This window comes from Borostomias antarcticus, assembly GCF_949987555.1.
Source record: "Borostomias antarcticus genome assembly, chromosome: 13".
Lineage (NCBI taxonomy): Eukaryota > Metazoa > Chordata > Actinopteri > Stomiiformes > Stomiidae > Borostomias > Borostomias antarcticus.
In genome coordinates, this window is record NC_140246.1 from 4,149,297 (window position 1) to 4,165,858 (window position 16,562).

General features: G+C 48.3%; 1 protein-coding gene across 2 annotated transcripts in view; it reads left to right on the forward strand.

Annotated features, from left to right (window-relative positions):
- hmga2 (high mobility group AT-hook 2) overlaps positions 1–14,015 on the forward strand; it is a gene marked incomplete at both ends in the record, with an annotated part of 28,656 nt that extends 14,641 nt beyond the window's left edge. Inside the window, 2 exons of one of the 2 annotated variants that reach the window (XM_084447610.1) lie at positions 10,094–10,123; positions 13,962–14,015. In XM_084447610.1, coding sequence (XP_084303736.1) covers positions 10,094–10,123; positions 13,962–14,015 — 84 coding nt within the window. The remainder of the gene's footprint in view (positions 1–10,093; positions 10,124–13,961) is intronic. The other variant, XM_084447611.1, reaches the window with a different exon arrangement.
- Between the last annotated feature and the right edge of the window lie 2,547 nt (positions 14,016–16,562).

The following is a 16,562-nucleotide window of genomic DNA, read 5'->3' on the forward strand; positions in this document are numbered from 1 at the left end:
GCCGCCCAATGAGCAGACACCAAATCAAAGGGAACAACCCTAAAGCTATCCACTCTTGTGGGAATGTGTGTGTGTTTGTGTGTGTGTGAGCGAGCGTGTTGTTATTCTAGGTCAGACACTTCCACAAAGACGGCCCGTGGGTACAAATATTCCCTTCCAGCGATGCCGCTCTTTTCAAATTCCCAAAATAGATATGGACATTTATGTCATTAGAGTATTTCTGCTGCTACTATTATGAGACAGGATGTGAGCTGTTTCAGGCAAGACAGGTTAATCCATAACATGTGCGATGCTCTCTGCCTGTAATGACGGTGAGGGAACCGGCTGGCCCGCACCACTTCCCTCTCACTGAACTCTGACGCTTTGAAAAGAACCACGGAGGAATTTGCATCAAATGGTTCCAAGACAGACAACATATTTAGGGCAACTTTTCCATGTATTATGCATCACAACACGGTGTAGTTCTTCCACTTGAAGATTGAGATTGTAGAGGGCGGGGGGGGTACAACAACATTTGAGTCGATAACGTTCATCGGTTTTTATCAGTTACATTTGGTTCAGGTAACGGAAAACAGATCTTTGGCCGAGTGAAATGGGAACTATAAATGTTTTAGAGTCTCCGACTGATCTCACGGTTCTGTTCTTGACACAGTTCTCTGTGGAGAAAAAAAGCAACACTTTTAAACACTGAGGAAAACTCAAAAGTGGAAACTTGCATGGAAGAAAAACTAAAACCTGAATTATTGCGTTGCCCCCCCCCCCCCTCCTTCACTTCACTCTTTTCTCCTTTGAGAAACTCTGGGAACTGATTTCACTTCAAACAGCAGAGGCTCCTAAACGGAGCAGATCCAATTTGTCTGCGCCTTTCTTTCCTTCTAGAACACCCCCCAAAACCCTCCTAACAAAAGGCTGCTTGTCCTGCCAGGAATTTTCCACATTCCTTGCCTCGGCAGACATTTTTCTGCTCTACAAAGGGCCCTTCGGCAAATTCCCCCTAATCGCAGGGTTTAGCTGGGCCCTGATAGGTGCCATTCATAGCTCTGTTTGGTAGGGGAGGTTGGTGGGGGGCTACAGGGTGGGGGGCTTGGTGGTGGTGAGAGGGTGTGTGTGGACGTGGGGGGGGGGGGGGGGGGGGGGGGGCAGTGGACACGGTGGAAGAAGGAGCGACTTTGGCGGAGGAATCTTTTCATGATCAACTGAAGTAGTGGAGGTAGTCCAGGCAGATCACAAAGCCAGCGCTGTGCCCCGCACCCCTAGAGACCCCTGGCTGGTCTCCCCCACTTCCACCTCCAGTTGAACAGAACATGTGGCCTTTATTCTGAAGGATGATGGGAGATGGGGGAGGGGAAGCCACTGGGTGGCTCTGCTGTGAGGTCTGAGAGAGAGAGAGAGAGAGAGACAGAGAGAGAGAGAGAGAGAGAGAGACAGAGAGAGAGACAGAGAGACAGAGAGAGAGACAGAGAGACAGAGAGAGAGAGAGAGAGAGAGAGTCTCTGAGTTCTTGGTAAAGCGTGCTTTGGACAATTTAATGCTTGAAACTGTCTTTTTTTGTGTCCATTTTGGGTTAGCAGTGATTAATGTGATAATTGCTAGGATTTTTAACGTGCTTTTCTTGCAGGTGCTCCAAGCGCTTCACATTATGACATCTTCCTGATGGTTTGACTTGTAATTCACTTTGATGCATGTCACAGCAAGATCACAGCCACCTCCCAAAAAAACCTGCTGAAACCTACCCTTTTAAAACAGAACAGAATGCTCTAATCTTTTAAAAACAGAAGTAAGTCAACAGAATGACATGCCCTTACATGGTAGAGAGCGTCTGACCTGGAGACACTCAGACAATACAGGCTCCGTGCGCGAGGAACCCGTAACGAGACTCTCACACAGAAGGCGACGTGAGTGACAGTGACTCCTGAGGTGTCGCCCGATTCCAGATCATGTTTAATAATCCCTCCTCGTCTGCCGGCGAGCCATGAACCCAACCGCCCGCTCACATAGGGAAGTCGCCCACGGGGTCAAGTTTAATGACAGAGGGGAGGCAAAGCTGGTCCGACTTGGGGAGGCCCGCATGTGCAGAATCCTTCTGGGGTCAGGAGTGAGGTCGACCCCCCCCCCCCCCCCCCCCCCCACACACACACACACACACACCCACTCCCCGTCAAAAATAGCCCCACACCCTCCAGCAGATTTATTTTCTTGTTACTTCCACAGAATTGGGTCTCAGAAGAGTTGTAAAAGTAACAATTCAGAAGAAGAAAAAAAAAAAAAAAGAGAGAAAAAAAAAAAAAAAAAGGAAAGAAGGAAGTGTTTGTAGGAAGTCTCCCTCGGGGGGACGGGAGGTTGGTTCCAGTTCTGTGAGAGGGAGCCTGTCTGTGCGCAGATTGTCTGGGACTACTGGATACGTCACCCTGTGGAAGGTCCCCCCCGGGGGGAGACGGGGTCAGTGACAAAGGACAACAGACAGCGCAGGGGCAGGGCCTTACCAATCTGACGCCCCCCCCGGGCGCCAAAGCAACAAAAAAAGGGGGCGAGGTGGGCCTGAGTTGGTTATTGTCGTATCCTCCTGAGTGACGCGCGGTGAAGGGGGAAGCTGGTGAAGGCGTGCCAGGTTGCGAGAGCGTGATTATTTTGCGCGTACAGCGCTGTATGTATCTTGGCTTCGGCTCTGCTCCGGCACGCTGCCGGCCTGGCGCTGCCTCGACTTGCAGCTGCTCTCTGTGAGCCGCGGCCAGACTACCTGTGCCAGGAGCCGGCTGAGCACCTTACATCATCCACTTGGCATCCAGGGTGGCTCCGTGCAAGATACGCTGCAGTTAAAACAATGCACGTTCTGGTTCTAAAGTCGCCGTATAAGGTTACAGCAGGAGATGAATCACCCGAGGTCGATGACAGGATAGCAATGAAACGCTTTTTTACAGTATGCGCCCTGTCTTCACATCGCATTCCCGAATCGGTGTGGGGTCACCTTTGTTCCAAATATCAATACATCATCACGATCACAACATAAAGTTAATCAGGGGTTTGAGAGTTGCATCCTGATCAGCCAGAGGGTTCGTGAGATCGGAGATCAAGGAGCAGGAGAGTACAGGAGCAGACGAGCGGTCGGGGCGGCCGGGCGGGTTCTCTGGGATAGCCGGAAGATTAATGTGGGTTTTCTGGCTTTCTGGTTTCTGCTGTCGTTGCTCCGGGAGGGCGGGGGGGGGGGGGAGAGCTCTCCTTCCTCTCCTTCCCTTCACTCAGCGTCCCAACCCGAAGTGGTGAGAACCGTCCGGGGGGGAAGACGGCCTGGGATCAGTCGGCCGTCAGGGGAGGACGCCAACACCCACACAGCAACACACTTGGATGGGGTTCTGAGCTCTCACCCACCACGTGGGGGGACCTACTGATTACTGGGAAGCTGTCGGGGTTAGGACGGACTTGAAAGGTGCCGACGGTGGAACAAGATTTAACTGGCTGTCGGTGGGGGTTGCTTATCTTGTTGCCTCTCCTCCTGTCTGAAATAAAACGTTTGATAAAGCGCAGGGGAGGCAGTGTACAAGGAAGCACGGCGTCCTGAAACAAGTCTGGCACCTTTCTTGCCGTTGAGAGTTTGGTCCAGAGTAGATAGTACATTATGGATTAGAAAGCTTAAAAATCTTAAAATTTTGACGTTTCCACTGAGATGTTTGGGGGAAAAAAGTCTGCACACTATAAATCTCTCATGAACACTTGTCTGAAGAAGGGCTGGAGAAACGTCACTGAGGCGGGAATAAAGGTTCATGTGTGCTCGCTATTTCTTTTCCATTTTCACTTGCACTTCTGTCCGGCACCTAGTATTCATCATCTAGTATTTATCACCTAGTATTCATCACCTAGTATTTATCACTTAGTATTCATCTCCTAGTATTCATCATCTAGTATTTATCATCTAGTATGCATCACCTAGTATTCATCATCTAGTATTTATGACCTAGTATTCATCACCTAGTATTTATCACCTAGTATTTATCACTTAGTATTCATCACCTAGTATTTATCACCTAGTATTCATCACCTAGTATTTATCACCTAGTAGCCATCACCTAGTAGCCATCATCTAGTATTCATCACCTAGTAGCCATCACCTAGTATTTATCACCTAGTAGCCATCACCTAGTATTTATCACCTAGTATTCATCAGGCACTCTTTTGTCTTATTCCTTAGGTGTTAGGGTTAGTGCCGAGCATGTAGGTCTCGCATATTTTTTATTTGATCGGTGTCAAACCGTGGCTGTTGTTTTTTGTTTTTCCCTCTTGGGCAGGATGTGGCGATAAGCCACTGGCACTCTACAGCTTCCCTTGAGAAGTAGCTAATTAACCATGTCCTTAATTGACACAGACGTCTCTCTCTCTCTCTCTCCCTCTCTCTCTGATAGTGCAAGTCTGTCGTAGCTTCTGAAAGTCTCCAAAAACATCTCTATCTTTATGAGTCCAATTACCTCCCTCCCCAGTCCCACCCTGGGGAATCCGCCTTTAATTTGACCATGGAGGTAGTATGGATTTCTCTGTGTATCTTCCACCTTAAAGGCCCATTTTGGAATGCATGTCTAAACTACAAAGCCCTATATGAATGCAGACGGGGCCGTGGGGGGATTAGCTGATGGGGGTCTCCGGCTGGGCGATGCCTCATTCCCCAACACCGAGCCCTGCGACTTCCTGCTTCGCTCCCGTAAATCTTCAATCATTTCCCCCACTTCTGCGCCCAGGCGATAGCGGGACGACCACTAACAAGTATATATTCTGGGGGGCGGTGGGGTGTGGGTTACAATGCTGGTCTGACACGTCATCTCATCGCTAGTGTTTTGCCCGGTCGATGTCTTCACTCATATGACGAGTTAGTAGACCACGGACAGCGCTGCATGTGCTTCACAGGCGTCCGTAAACAGCGTGGCGTTGGCTAGCTGGTGAGTTACTACCCCTGAAGGTTCTCCGCATTCAGAACTGACATGCGTCACACCAAGACAGGTCTCTAGACGAGGCCCCCGGAAAAGTGTTCCCAGAGTACCATAGGCCTCAGAGAACTGAAATGTTCACTCGCTGAAAGTGCTCTATTAGGCAAAGTCGTTAAAATTTAACGGTGTAAATGGTAGGCATTTCGGGTTTTAACAAGCCCTACATTTTACACAGTATTTAATCTGAAACATATTCTAATGATTTTTTTTTGGGGGGGGGGGGCTGTCCACTTGCATGCCCATTTGAAAAAGAAAGAAGTAAATTGCAGGAGATAAAGGTTTTTTGAAATTGAATGCACACTTGAAGATTCAGGGATCTTTATGAAGAGCTTGCAGTTTTTAGCTATTTTCAACACTTCGATTATCATTTAACCCCCCCCCCCCTCCTTCCTCTCATTTCTGTCCTTTCGTTAGGTGACAGACTGCCCTACAGTCTGCCCTACAGTCTGCCCTACAGTCTGCCCTACAGTCTGTCCTACCGTCTGCCCTACAGTCTGCCCTACAGTCTGTCCTACCGTCTGCCCTACAGTCTGCCCTACAGTCTGTCCTACAGTCTGCCCTACCGTCTGCCCTACCGTCTGCCCTACAGTCTGCCCTACAGTCTGTCCTACAGTCTGCCCTACAGTCTGTCCTACAGTCTGCCCTACAGTCTGCCCTACAGTCTGCCCTACCGTCTGCCCTACAGTCTGTCCTACAGTCTGCCCTACAGTCTGCCCTACAGTCTGCCCTACAGTCTGCTCTACAGTCTCTGCCCTACAGTCTGCCCTACAGTCTGTCCTACAGTCTGCCCTACAGTCTGCCCTACAGTCTGCCCTACAGTCTGCTCTACAGTCTGCCCTACAGTCTGTCCTACAGTCTGCCCTACAGTCTGCTCTACAGTCTGTCCTACAGTCTGCTCTACAGTCTGCCCTACAGTCTGCCCTACAGTCTGCCCTACAGTCTGCCCTACCGTCTGCCCTACAGTCTGCCCTACAGTCTGCCCTACCGTCTGCCCTACAGTCTGCCCTACAGTCTGCCCTACCGTCTGCCCTACAGTCTGCCCTACCGTCTGCCCTACAGTCTGCCCTACAGTCTGCCCTACCGCGCTGCACTTCTCCTCTGCAGAAGTTGTTTTCCATCCTCTTGCCCTGTTCCCGTATGGCGGAGGTTTCTCTGTTTTCTCATAACTGCTCAGCCGTCGTGTCTAGAAATGACAAAGCTGAACATTCCAACCAGCCTTAATCCTTAGGCCTGCCTGGCAAAGAATTAAACATATGGATTTTAATAGCAGTGCACTTCTCTGGACATGACTGGTCCGCTATGTATAAAATGCAAAAGCTGTTGAAAAAAAAACGTTTAGGGCGTCACAGTTGACCAAGTTCTCTTCCCGCATTCCATTCCCGAAGTATTCAGACACAACACATCCACCTATGGCCCCGTGTTTGTGAGGGGTCGAACTTAACTTGACAAAATTATACCGGCTCCCTTCAAAAAGAGGTCCAAAGGGCACGGACCACAGTAACGGTTAACCCAGAGCAAACAGCACGAGCACGTTTCTCACATGATAATTAGCACTTATCCCCTGTCCTTTTAAAGACACTTTGATCTGAGGTGCATGACTATATCACCATCTTAGCAGACAACCCCATTAACAGCTAACATTAAGCATTAAACATTGAATTATGGGTACTTCTTTTGACCCAAAGGGGGCACTGTGGCGGCTGATTATACTGTAATTCAAAGTGGTAGGCCAGATATAGACATGCAACGTGAACTTAACGCGTCTATGTTCTAGACAGTTTCAGCGTAAAAGGTGTCATACAGAGAAGGGAGCTCCGTTCCCTCAGCACGGCGGGCATAGAACATACTGTAGAACCTGCACGGCGGGCTTAGAACATAGAACCTGTGTGCATAGAAACACTTAATCAGGTAAACAGGTGAGGAAGTATGCATTCTTGTACCCTTCACAGGCCGTATTTCATAACATCGCAGATAACGTAGAGGCAGGCTTCCTCAAGTCAGACAAAGAAGAAATGGCGAAAGGATTCAAGTCAAGGATATCGCTTACAGGCACAATGGAGAGCTGGAACACAGCTAACTGTGCTGCTTCGAACGCTGGGATGGGAGGCGGGTGCACCAGCTGACCCTTACACAAGGCAGTAGGGGTTTGTGAATGGCGTGCTGTACTAAGCGCGGGTTAACGCAGAGAAATCATCTCTCGCTTTGATCACGGGGGACGACTCTTCCAGACAGGGCTGGTGGTGGTGGTGGGTGGGTGGTTCACTGAGCAGAGTGCCCAGAGCACCGCGTTCTTGGAAGCGGGTGGTGTTGTGTTACAGCCTGTGATGGGGTAGCCGGGCGTCGTGTCTGGGGGGGGGGGGTGTACCGTACCTCCGGGAGCCCAAGCCGAGTCCGTACGATGGTACCTTTGGCGTGTAGCACCGCCCCCGCGGTCCCCTGCGCGGGTCCCAGGCGGTGGGTCGACGGGCAGGCCTTCCCCACACACAGGTCCCAACAGCTGCTGGCTGGGGCCTAAAAGTAATTCATAGTGTCAGGAGGCCGAGAGCACATCAAAGAGCGGGTGCTGCCTTGTGAAAGACAATGCTGCGATTTCCCTTTTGTGTTAAAGGCAGAGGGGTTCAGATTTGGGCAGAGAGAGAGAGAGTGAGAGGGGCTTCTGTACTTAAAGGGATAGGGTTTCAACACCAGCTATTTTGGAAGGCTTCATCTCACACATGTGGCGGAAAGGAAATAAGTTTGTAACTTTGACGTGGAGAGGGAGAGTATTCTGAGCGTTACAATCACAGCTACTGTCGTGACTTATTTTGTGGGTCTGGTGACTCAAACCAGAACCTGCGTCATGGCAGTAGCCTACACAGTGACCTGGTTTGAGGCTGACCAGCGCATCATATCCTTCACTTGACCAGGAAATCTGAACTTGACCGTATGTTGGTAAAGCCAGCACACATTCCATACTCTTATCCATACTCCATATTCCATGATCTCTTGAGTGCATGATTTTATTTGATTATGTCACCACGTAATCTGTAATATTGAACGGAAAAGAGGTTTTTCCAGGAACCGAATGATCTGCATGGAAATGAGACAGTTTGACAAAGAGAGTGGAAAGTACGAATGGTTTCTGAATAACTTTAAAATGCACAAAAGGACATTCAGAGTTTGTCTGGGTGAGTGGGTGTGTTGGTGACGCACCTACCTTGAATTTAACATTATCTGTGGGTGGCACGCATCTCTTTTGAGGCGTAGATCGCCGGTATTATGCCATGGCTTATTCAGACATAAAACACTGACGCAAACTGTGTGGCCATGACAACGACTAAGCTGGATGTCTACAGAAGGGCTTAGTTATGTTGATGGTATTCACATGCTCTCTTGCAACATCTTTCCTATAAACGAATGCTTGAATCAATATCTAAACCAGCTTAATGAATGCGCCATTCATTAATCGTTGTCATCTTGGACAGGTCTTCCTTGCAAGAGATTCATGCTCATCTCAATGAGAATAACCGGTGTAAAATAAAGGTTAAAACCAGATGCAGTCGTTATGTTTTGGGGCAATACTCTTCAGCATCTTCTCAGTTTTGTATTCTTTTGGTAAAAGAAAACGCTTAGAGGCCATCGCATACAGACGCTACTTCGTTCGGCCTTGCAGCCGAGATGCGATAAGACGGTGGGTGAGACAGGTGTCCCTGTATGGTATCTGGGAGTGAGACAGGTGTCCCTGTATGGTATCTGGGAGGAGACAGGTGTCCCTGTATGGTATCTGGGAGGAGACAGGTGTCCCTGTATGGTATCTGGGAGGAGACAGGTGTCCCTGTATGGTATCTGGGAGTGAGACAGGTGTCCCTGTATGGTATCTGGGAGGAGACAGGTGTCCCTGTATGGTATCTGGGAGGAGACAGGTGTCCCTGTATGGTATCTGGGAGGAGACAGGTGTCCCTGTATGGTATCTGAGAGGAGACAGGTGTCCCTGTATGGTATCTGGGAGGAGACAGGTGTCCCTGTATGGTATCTGGGAGGAGACAGGTGTCCCTGTATGGTATCTGGGAGGAGACAGGTGTCCCTGTATGGTATCTGGGAGGAGACAGGTGTCCCTGTATGGTATCTGGGAGGAGACAGGTGTCCCTGTATGGTATCTGGGAGGAGACAGGTGTCCCTGTATGGTATCTGGGAGCGCCTTGCGCGGTTCGCCGAGCGCGCACGGTATCTGGGAGCGTCTCGCGCGGTTCTCAGAGCATATTATTTTTGTTGTCGTTCCAGTCCCCGTTTCGGAATGTATGCATCATCTTCCCAATTTTCCTTTATCGCTGCTCGCATTCCTCGTCCGGGGCCATCCGGTGTTGACATTGACTCTGTTACTGTGTTACCGCCTGCTGGCACGCCGACCGGAGCTGGCACAGAAACCGCCAGCTGTTCAGAACAATCCTATTTTGGGGGGAGGGGGGATAGTTGGGGGGGTGGGTGGGAGAGCATGTGCGCTACGCTACGCACAGTGGCTGGCTGCGGTTCTCAAACACGGGGGACTCTTACTTTATTTATTTTTTTATTTAGAGCCCTCAGCTGTCAAGCGCCGGTCTTAGAGTTACTTCCTGTGTGGCGGCGGCCCCTGGGTGGTTGTGATGTAATGTGAAGACGGCACAATCTGAGCTTTGTTCGCCCACCCTCCTCCCCCTGCTCAGGACAGGACCCCCCCCACCACCACCACCACCACCACCACCACGCTGTGAATGCAGCGCTGTCCTGACACAACTGTGTCACACTCGTTCTCTAGATCGCCGTGCCGTGTGTAGTGTGTAACGACTGTGTCGTTGTTGCTCGGGGGACAGGCCCGGCGATATCATTAGATTACAACAAGACGGGCAGGCGTTTATGGGGCTTCTGTTACTTAGTTCTTATTGTGTTCTCAGTGATTCCTAGTAGGTGTAAACCATATACATGGCAATAAACTGATCTTGAATCTTGAACTGAATGCAATGACCACACTGCTGCAACAACCTCAACTTCAATACTGCAATAAGCACAGCAAAACACAGACAATAGCAGGACGTGTGCTGTATATTTAATGTATTCATGAAACAGGAAAAAGATGCAGTTGTAACCGGTCTTTCTCTTTTATCTTACAGCCACAGCAAGTGGTCCAGAAAAAAATAAAGGTATGGACATTTTTATTATTATCTTACACCCTCCCACTTCCTTATATACCTAACTTTCCTATCCATCTACCAATCAAAACTCGTACTATGTTCACGGGACACATCTCAAGACGAAGTCTAAATGGGGCCTATAGTTGTACATAAATATGATCAAATAATGAACAAAACACAATCAAGCTATTGTCTGGCTGGTGAATGTGAATAGTAGAGCATTCATGGGGAGAGGGGGGAGTACTGTAGGTAAAGAATGTGTGTGAGAGAGGGGTCACTTAGGGTCTGTGAGGATAGGAAGATATGTGTGTGTGTGTGTGTGTGAGAGAGAGAGAGAGAGAGAGAGAGAGAGAGAGAGAGGGGGGTGTTTCTAGGTTCTTTAGAGCCTGAATGAGTGAGGAGAGGGGATAATTCCTCACTGACTGGAGACCCGCATGGACGATCATCAAGGATAATGTAAATCTTACTCCGCTATGCAAGGAATCCCTCGAATCCCCTCTCCTATTCCCTCACAAATACCCTCACAGATGGACAAGCAATTTGGTGTAAAGCTTTCATTTTTTTCTAGGTTGCCTTTGTAATAATGCCATACCTAAAACCCCACAATGGGGGCACAACTGGGCATGTTCATTTTGAAACTTTAATTTAGAAACGTTGGAACACACACAATACAATGTGCGAGTGTTTCTTTAAAGGAGTTCACCTACAGTTGGGTTAATCTGTTTGCGTTATTTGTGAGGTGACAGATTGATATTTTGCTTCAAGCACTTGTTTTGTTTTTACTGTGCCTGTGAACATCAGTGTGTCCGTGGCAACACTTACTCTTCCTGTGTTGGTAGTAAAGCGGGGGTTTCACAGGCCAGAGGGGAGCTGCAAATTCAACAACATGAGAGCAACTCTTTGATTTTTACAGAAGCTTATAAGTTGTTTTTACTTTACATTTTTGGAAGAAAAAAAAAACCAAACATGAACAATTTATCAGCCCCTTAGGCGAGAAATTCCAGAAGAAGCCTCCTGTCTTTTTTCCACTAGGATTTTTTTTTTTTACCTCCGCCTCCTTATGACTAATGCCATTCTCATTAAGGACTGTTAACGTCTCAAAGATAATTGCGCATTGTTGTGAATAGCTGGTGAGAGCACTTAGGGGAATAAATGCCAAATAGGTAATGAGTGAGCCAAAAAAAAGAAAAAAAAAGGACACAGGGGTACAGAGTCCCCCCCCCGTGCCCCCCACCCCCCCTTTCCCCTCACACACCAGGAATCCACGCACCTCCCTCTGTTCGCTGGTGCGGACCACTTTTCGGTGTGAATGCATAACTAGGCTCTGATTTGCTGCTATGTGGGAACAGGACCGAGGTGGCCCTGGGACCTGCAACCCATAAAAATGTCACAGAGCGCTCCCACTTTGATAGGCTGTTTTATCTCAGCCCACAGCCCCCCTCCCCCCTCCAGCCCCAGCCCACTGCCACCCCACTGCCACCCCTCTCCCCCCCAACCCCCTGTACAAACCCCCTTTTCACCCCCTCTGATACATCGGGTCTGGGCCAGGGGGCGGTGGGGGGAGCTTGCCTGACCCGGAAGCTACAAGCTGACCTCCCCACGTAGCCCAGGTCCTAATGAGGTTTGCGCTACTGCTAGTTACCAGTTTTTCCCAGCCTCCTTCGTATTTACTTCAAAGGGGCGGGGGAGTGTGTGTGTGTGTGGGGGGGGGGGTTGAGGGGTAGGGCACGCACAATGAACTTGCAGCAGCCTCTTTAAATTACTATTGTTGTTTAACAATCAGCCCCCGTCTCTCCACACGGGAAGCTCAGGCAAAGCCACGCATAATGAGAGTAATTATGGCCGAAATGGGCTCTTCTTTCAAATTTCCCAAGTTTGCTTCTTTTTAGTTTTTAATTTTTTTTTACGAGCCCTGAATTCCACCCTCGCGTCGGAGCCTGAGCAAAGCGGTGCCATTGAGGAGATGTGATTCCCTCGGAGAATCTGACATCTATGTCGAGAGAGAGAGAAGCGTGACCTCAAAAGCGCCCGCCGGGCAGAACCGGAGGGAGCCGGCGCCCCTGCTCCGGTCTCGCCGCGCCCCCCGACCCCCCCCCCCCCCCCTCGCCGGCGTGAACGCGAGAACGCGGTTCTGAAAAACGTGGCAATGAACTCGATTAGAGATTTCCTCACAACCGAAGACTCCTCAGGACGTTGCCTTTAGAGTGCTTCACGCCTTGCGAAGTACCCAAATGCCTGTTTTGAGGTAGACTTTAAATTGTATTTATATCCCTTTTAGAATGACGGCAAGCCTTTTGAATGGGGCATAGGAATGGCCCCAATATGATTAAAGCCTTTTTTTTGTCCCCCCCCCCCCACCTCCCCTCTCCACTCTCATTCGCCCATGTCACACATGGTAGCGTTTAGCTGGTCCTTCACAGCTGAAGTGTCTGCTGCACTAATGAATGGAGGTTTGGTCGTATAATGCAGACAAGCTTCTCGGCGCGGACCTGCTCTGAATGGGTCCGCGGCCGCGGCCTGGGAAAGGAACAGGGTTATAAATTGTGTCAGTTAGCCTCCCCGAATAAAATGAAGCCATGTGGAAAATGAAATCCATTTCAATCTGAAAAGCGAGGAGGGGTGTACCCCCCCCCCCCCTCACCCCTGTTTGACACGGTGGTCATCAATGAGGAGTCAGGGAAAAGCCTCCAGACCGAGGGTCGTCCAAGGATTGTAGGGTCGGCGGTTCGAATCCCGGCTCTTCCTGTCCACATGTCGAAAGCGTCCTTGGGCGAAGACGCTGAGCCCCAAATTGCTCCCAGTGAGCAGGCTGGCGCCTTGCGTGGCAGCTGCCGCCGTTGGTGTGTGAATGTGTGTGTGAATGGGTGAATGAGAGGCCATTGTAAAGCGCTTTGGATAAAAGAGCCTTGAGTGCAGTCCGTTTACCATTTCACCATTTGCATTGAGGCTGCAGCCTCAGTCATCATATCGCCAGCTTCAGTCTGTTTAGGAAGGAGTCCTCATTCTGACCGGTGCCACCCTATGTGCCTCTGTCTGAGGACTACGGTCAGCGCCTCTTCATCGTGAAAATCACCACAGCCTCGTTTACTAATCTTGTGATGTTGTTACCCGTATGTTTTTCAGTAAGTTGATCCGGGAGTGTAAGGGGCCGTGTCCACATAGCGCCTTTTTCTGAGTGCCTGCACCTTTTTTCGATTGTTTTCCAATGAGGAGAGAGCGTTGGCGGCCGCCTAAAAAAAGCGCAGCACCCAGCGTCTTTTTCAGTGCGCCGCTCCGAGCGCTCAAAGTTGAAAATACCTCAACTTTTCAGAAAGGCGCTGGTCTCGTCACTGCCGCTCCTTTCCGGCAACCAATCAGATATTGGATAGGGCTTGACTCGTCAGCTGTCTGGAGTCATCTCTCAAGTCCTGCACCCGGCTAGTGAAAGGATATCTCAAAGGCCACTATCATATCATAATAAACACATCCAGCCAAGTTGTCAGATGCAAGAGACGTGTGATCATTAGTTGACTATCTACTGTGTCTAGCTAGCTAACTGGTTACGTTTTAAGATGTTATATCTCGCATCAGAGATATTTTTATCTGCCAGTTTTCAAAAATGTTGCCTCGTTCTGGACACCACTACGTCATGTTTGATGGAAGCTGGGACAAAGCGCTCCGCAGTGCCCTCCCCCCCCTCCCCTGCCAGAAAAAGGCGCTACGTGGACACGGCCCCATGCTCTTATATACGTACTGCACTGAAGCTCTGGACACAGCTTCAGTACACTACAGACGTGTGAGATGTGTGAGAATAGCCGCTCTGTCGACGAACGCTGGAATGACGCCGCCAAACTTTTGTTATTTGCAGGAAGAAGAGGAGGAGGAGGAGGAGGAGGTTGAGGAGTCGGGGGAGGAGGACTAACCAACCACACCATTCAACCTCTACCTCATTCATCTGTCACGTCTTTCAAAGGGAAAAGACCGCCTTGACCACTTACTTTTGACTTTTATGGCCTTTCCACTTGTATTTCATTTACAATCGTTTCATCCTTTTCCATTATTTTTTAGTGATTTTTTTTCAATTCTGGGATCCACACATCCTGAAAAACATGGGCCTCAACACCCCCCCCCCCTAAAAAAATCTGTCATGACAACATGTCAACAACAACATGTATTTACCTGCTGTGAGGGCAGCACTGCAGGGGTTAAAAGCACAGATAGTGCCACTGCAGTTCCTCTCAGCCCCGCCCCAACCCCCCCCCCCCCGCCCCCTCCGCCCTGGTGACTGATTCTCCAGGCGTTGACGGCGATAAAGGAGCTGAAACGGTCTGGTTTTGTCATTCAGAATGTACGTCTGCTGTTTCTATGTACCGGCCATGGGGTCTAGAGCGGACACGCGTACTGTAGTCCACCCCCACCCCTCTCCTACACACACACACACACACACACACGACAACACCGCCCCAGCAGTCTGAAGCCTGACCACCAAAGACAGGGAGACTGACAGCTCTCTCCTCAGGTCACTGTCGTGTCCCGCTGTTGTGCGCAAACTGTCTCATCGAAAATTGGCTTCTCGGACTGGATAAATTCAAGAGTTCTTGTTTTTTTGGCTAGTATGTTCATCATTAGTTTCCCTTCAAGTGGTCTCTTTCACCAGACATTGCAGACAGCCTTCATCTAGTGTACATAAGCAGAGCTTCTGCAGAGCCAGTGCCACCACTCATAAGAAGTAAGCTTTAATGTTTGCCATTGTGCACCTCATTGAGTATGAAGCAAGAATGTCTTGAGAGGTGATATAAACTCTAAGATTTTAGAGGTTTTACAATTCTCTTATAAATGTTGTACCTTAATGTGCTTTTAATCAGTTAGGTGAATGATAGATATATCACAGGGATGACCCCCCCACTGATCAACACATCCGTTTCTATCAACATCTGGACTGGACTCCAGTTGACGCCTTAAGTAAACATTTAAAGGAGACCCGTAACCTTAAAGTGCTTTAAAAGCCAAATTGCTCGAGTGGTGGCAGTTTTGGTGTTTGAATATTACTGTATTTCGTCAAACGGTGGGATCCAGTGAGCTCTGGCTGGCCCTCCCTGTCTTTGGTGAACAAGCTAAACTGATGTGAGATGACTCAAACATACAGCCTTATATGTTCCACAACCAATACCGTCACAACTACTGTATTTCATATCTTACGGATGGCATCTGACCTGCCAACTCATTTGTACATAACTGTCATTTTGTGTCTTTTTTTTTTTTTTTTTACAACATAGCTTTAATTTCATCATTGCAACTATTACAAAGGAAACCGTACTGTACATCACCTTGGTCTACCTTACAAACCTCAAGAACAAACCACAAGAACAAACCACACTTTACCTCCTCACTCACTTGAAAGCTGACCTAGAGGCAGTGTGATATAGGACGGTTCGACACGCACTGTAACGCCAGGGAGCCTCGTTAAAGGTATATAGTCTATATCGTCGTTCACAGTATAAAGTCTATATCCTTGTTCAAGGTATATAGTCTATATCCTCGTTCAAGGTATATAGTCCATATCCTCGTTCAAGGTATATAGTCTATATCCTTGTTCAAGGTATATAGTGTATATCCTCGTTCAAGGTATATAGTCTATATCCTCGTTCAAGGTATATAGTCTATATCCTCGGTCAAGGTATATAGTCTAAGAATCATGATGACACGCCGGCACTTGTTCGGTCACTAATGCAATATCACCTCACCATTTCAAACTACCTCCGATTTCTGCAACCAGCAAACCAGCTCAAGAAATGCGCGCTGCTACAGAATACACAAAACAATGCATGGGGATAGCAGTGTTCGTGGGTGGGTTTCATGTCACAATACGTTATATACTATGAGTTATACCTGTTATAACAGTTGTCTTGTCAAGGTGGAACAGCAATTTTCTGCAAATGTTTTGTGTGAGTCGGGCAGGTAATTCCTGAAATCAGCAGTCTGTTTTATTTTCCTATGTAGTACTCAAAAGCAGCTAAGGGAATAAGTACTGTTTTGTTTTCGTCACATTAACATTAGAGTGTATCTAACAACTGTAACAGAACACTTTCAATCTTTACAACTGGGACTTCTTTTAAACAAACTGTTAACTTGAATATATATTTTGTACTGATTTACTCAATGGTTTATTAAGGATCAAGTGCTTGTATGACACTACATGATATTATTACGAATGTTTCATTTTGTTTGTTTTGTTTTTGCTCTGAATTGTAGATTAGTTTTTTCCTGAACTATGTACTAACTATATATGTACCTCAAACAGACTGATGAAAATGGACTAATAATCAATTGACAAATACCTACCTCCAGTCTTGAAAAGGAATGATTTTGCCGGGTTACTTTCAGTATGAGTTTTAATGATAATGTATGATGAACATAAATCTTTATTAGGACTGCAAAAGATCCATACTCAAAAGTATTTTTGTAACGG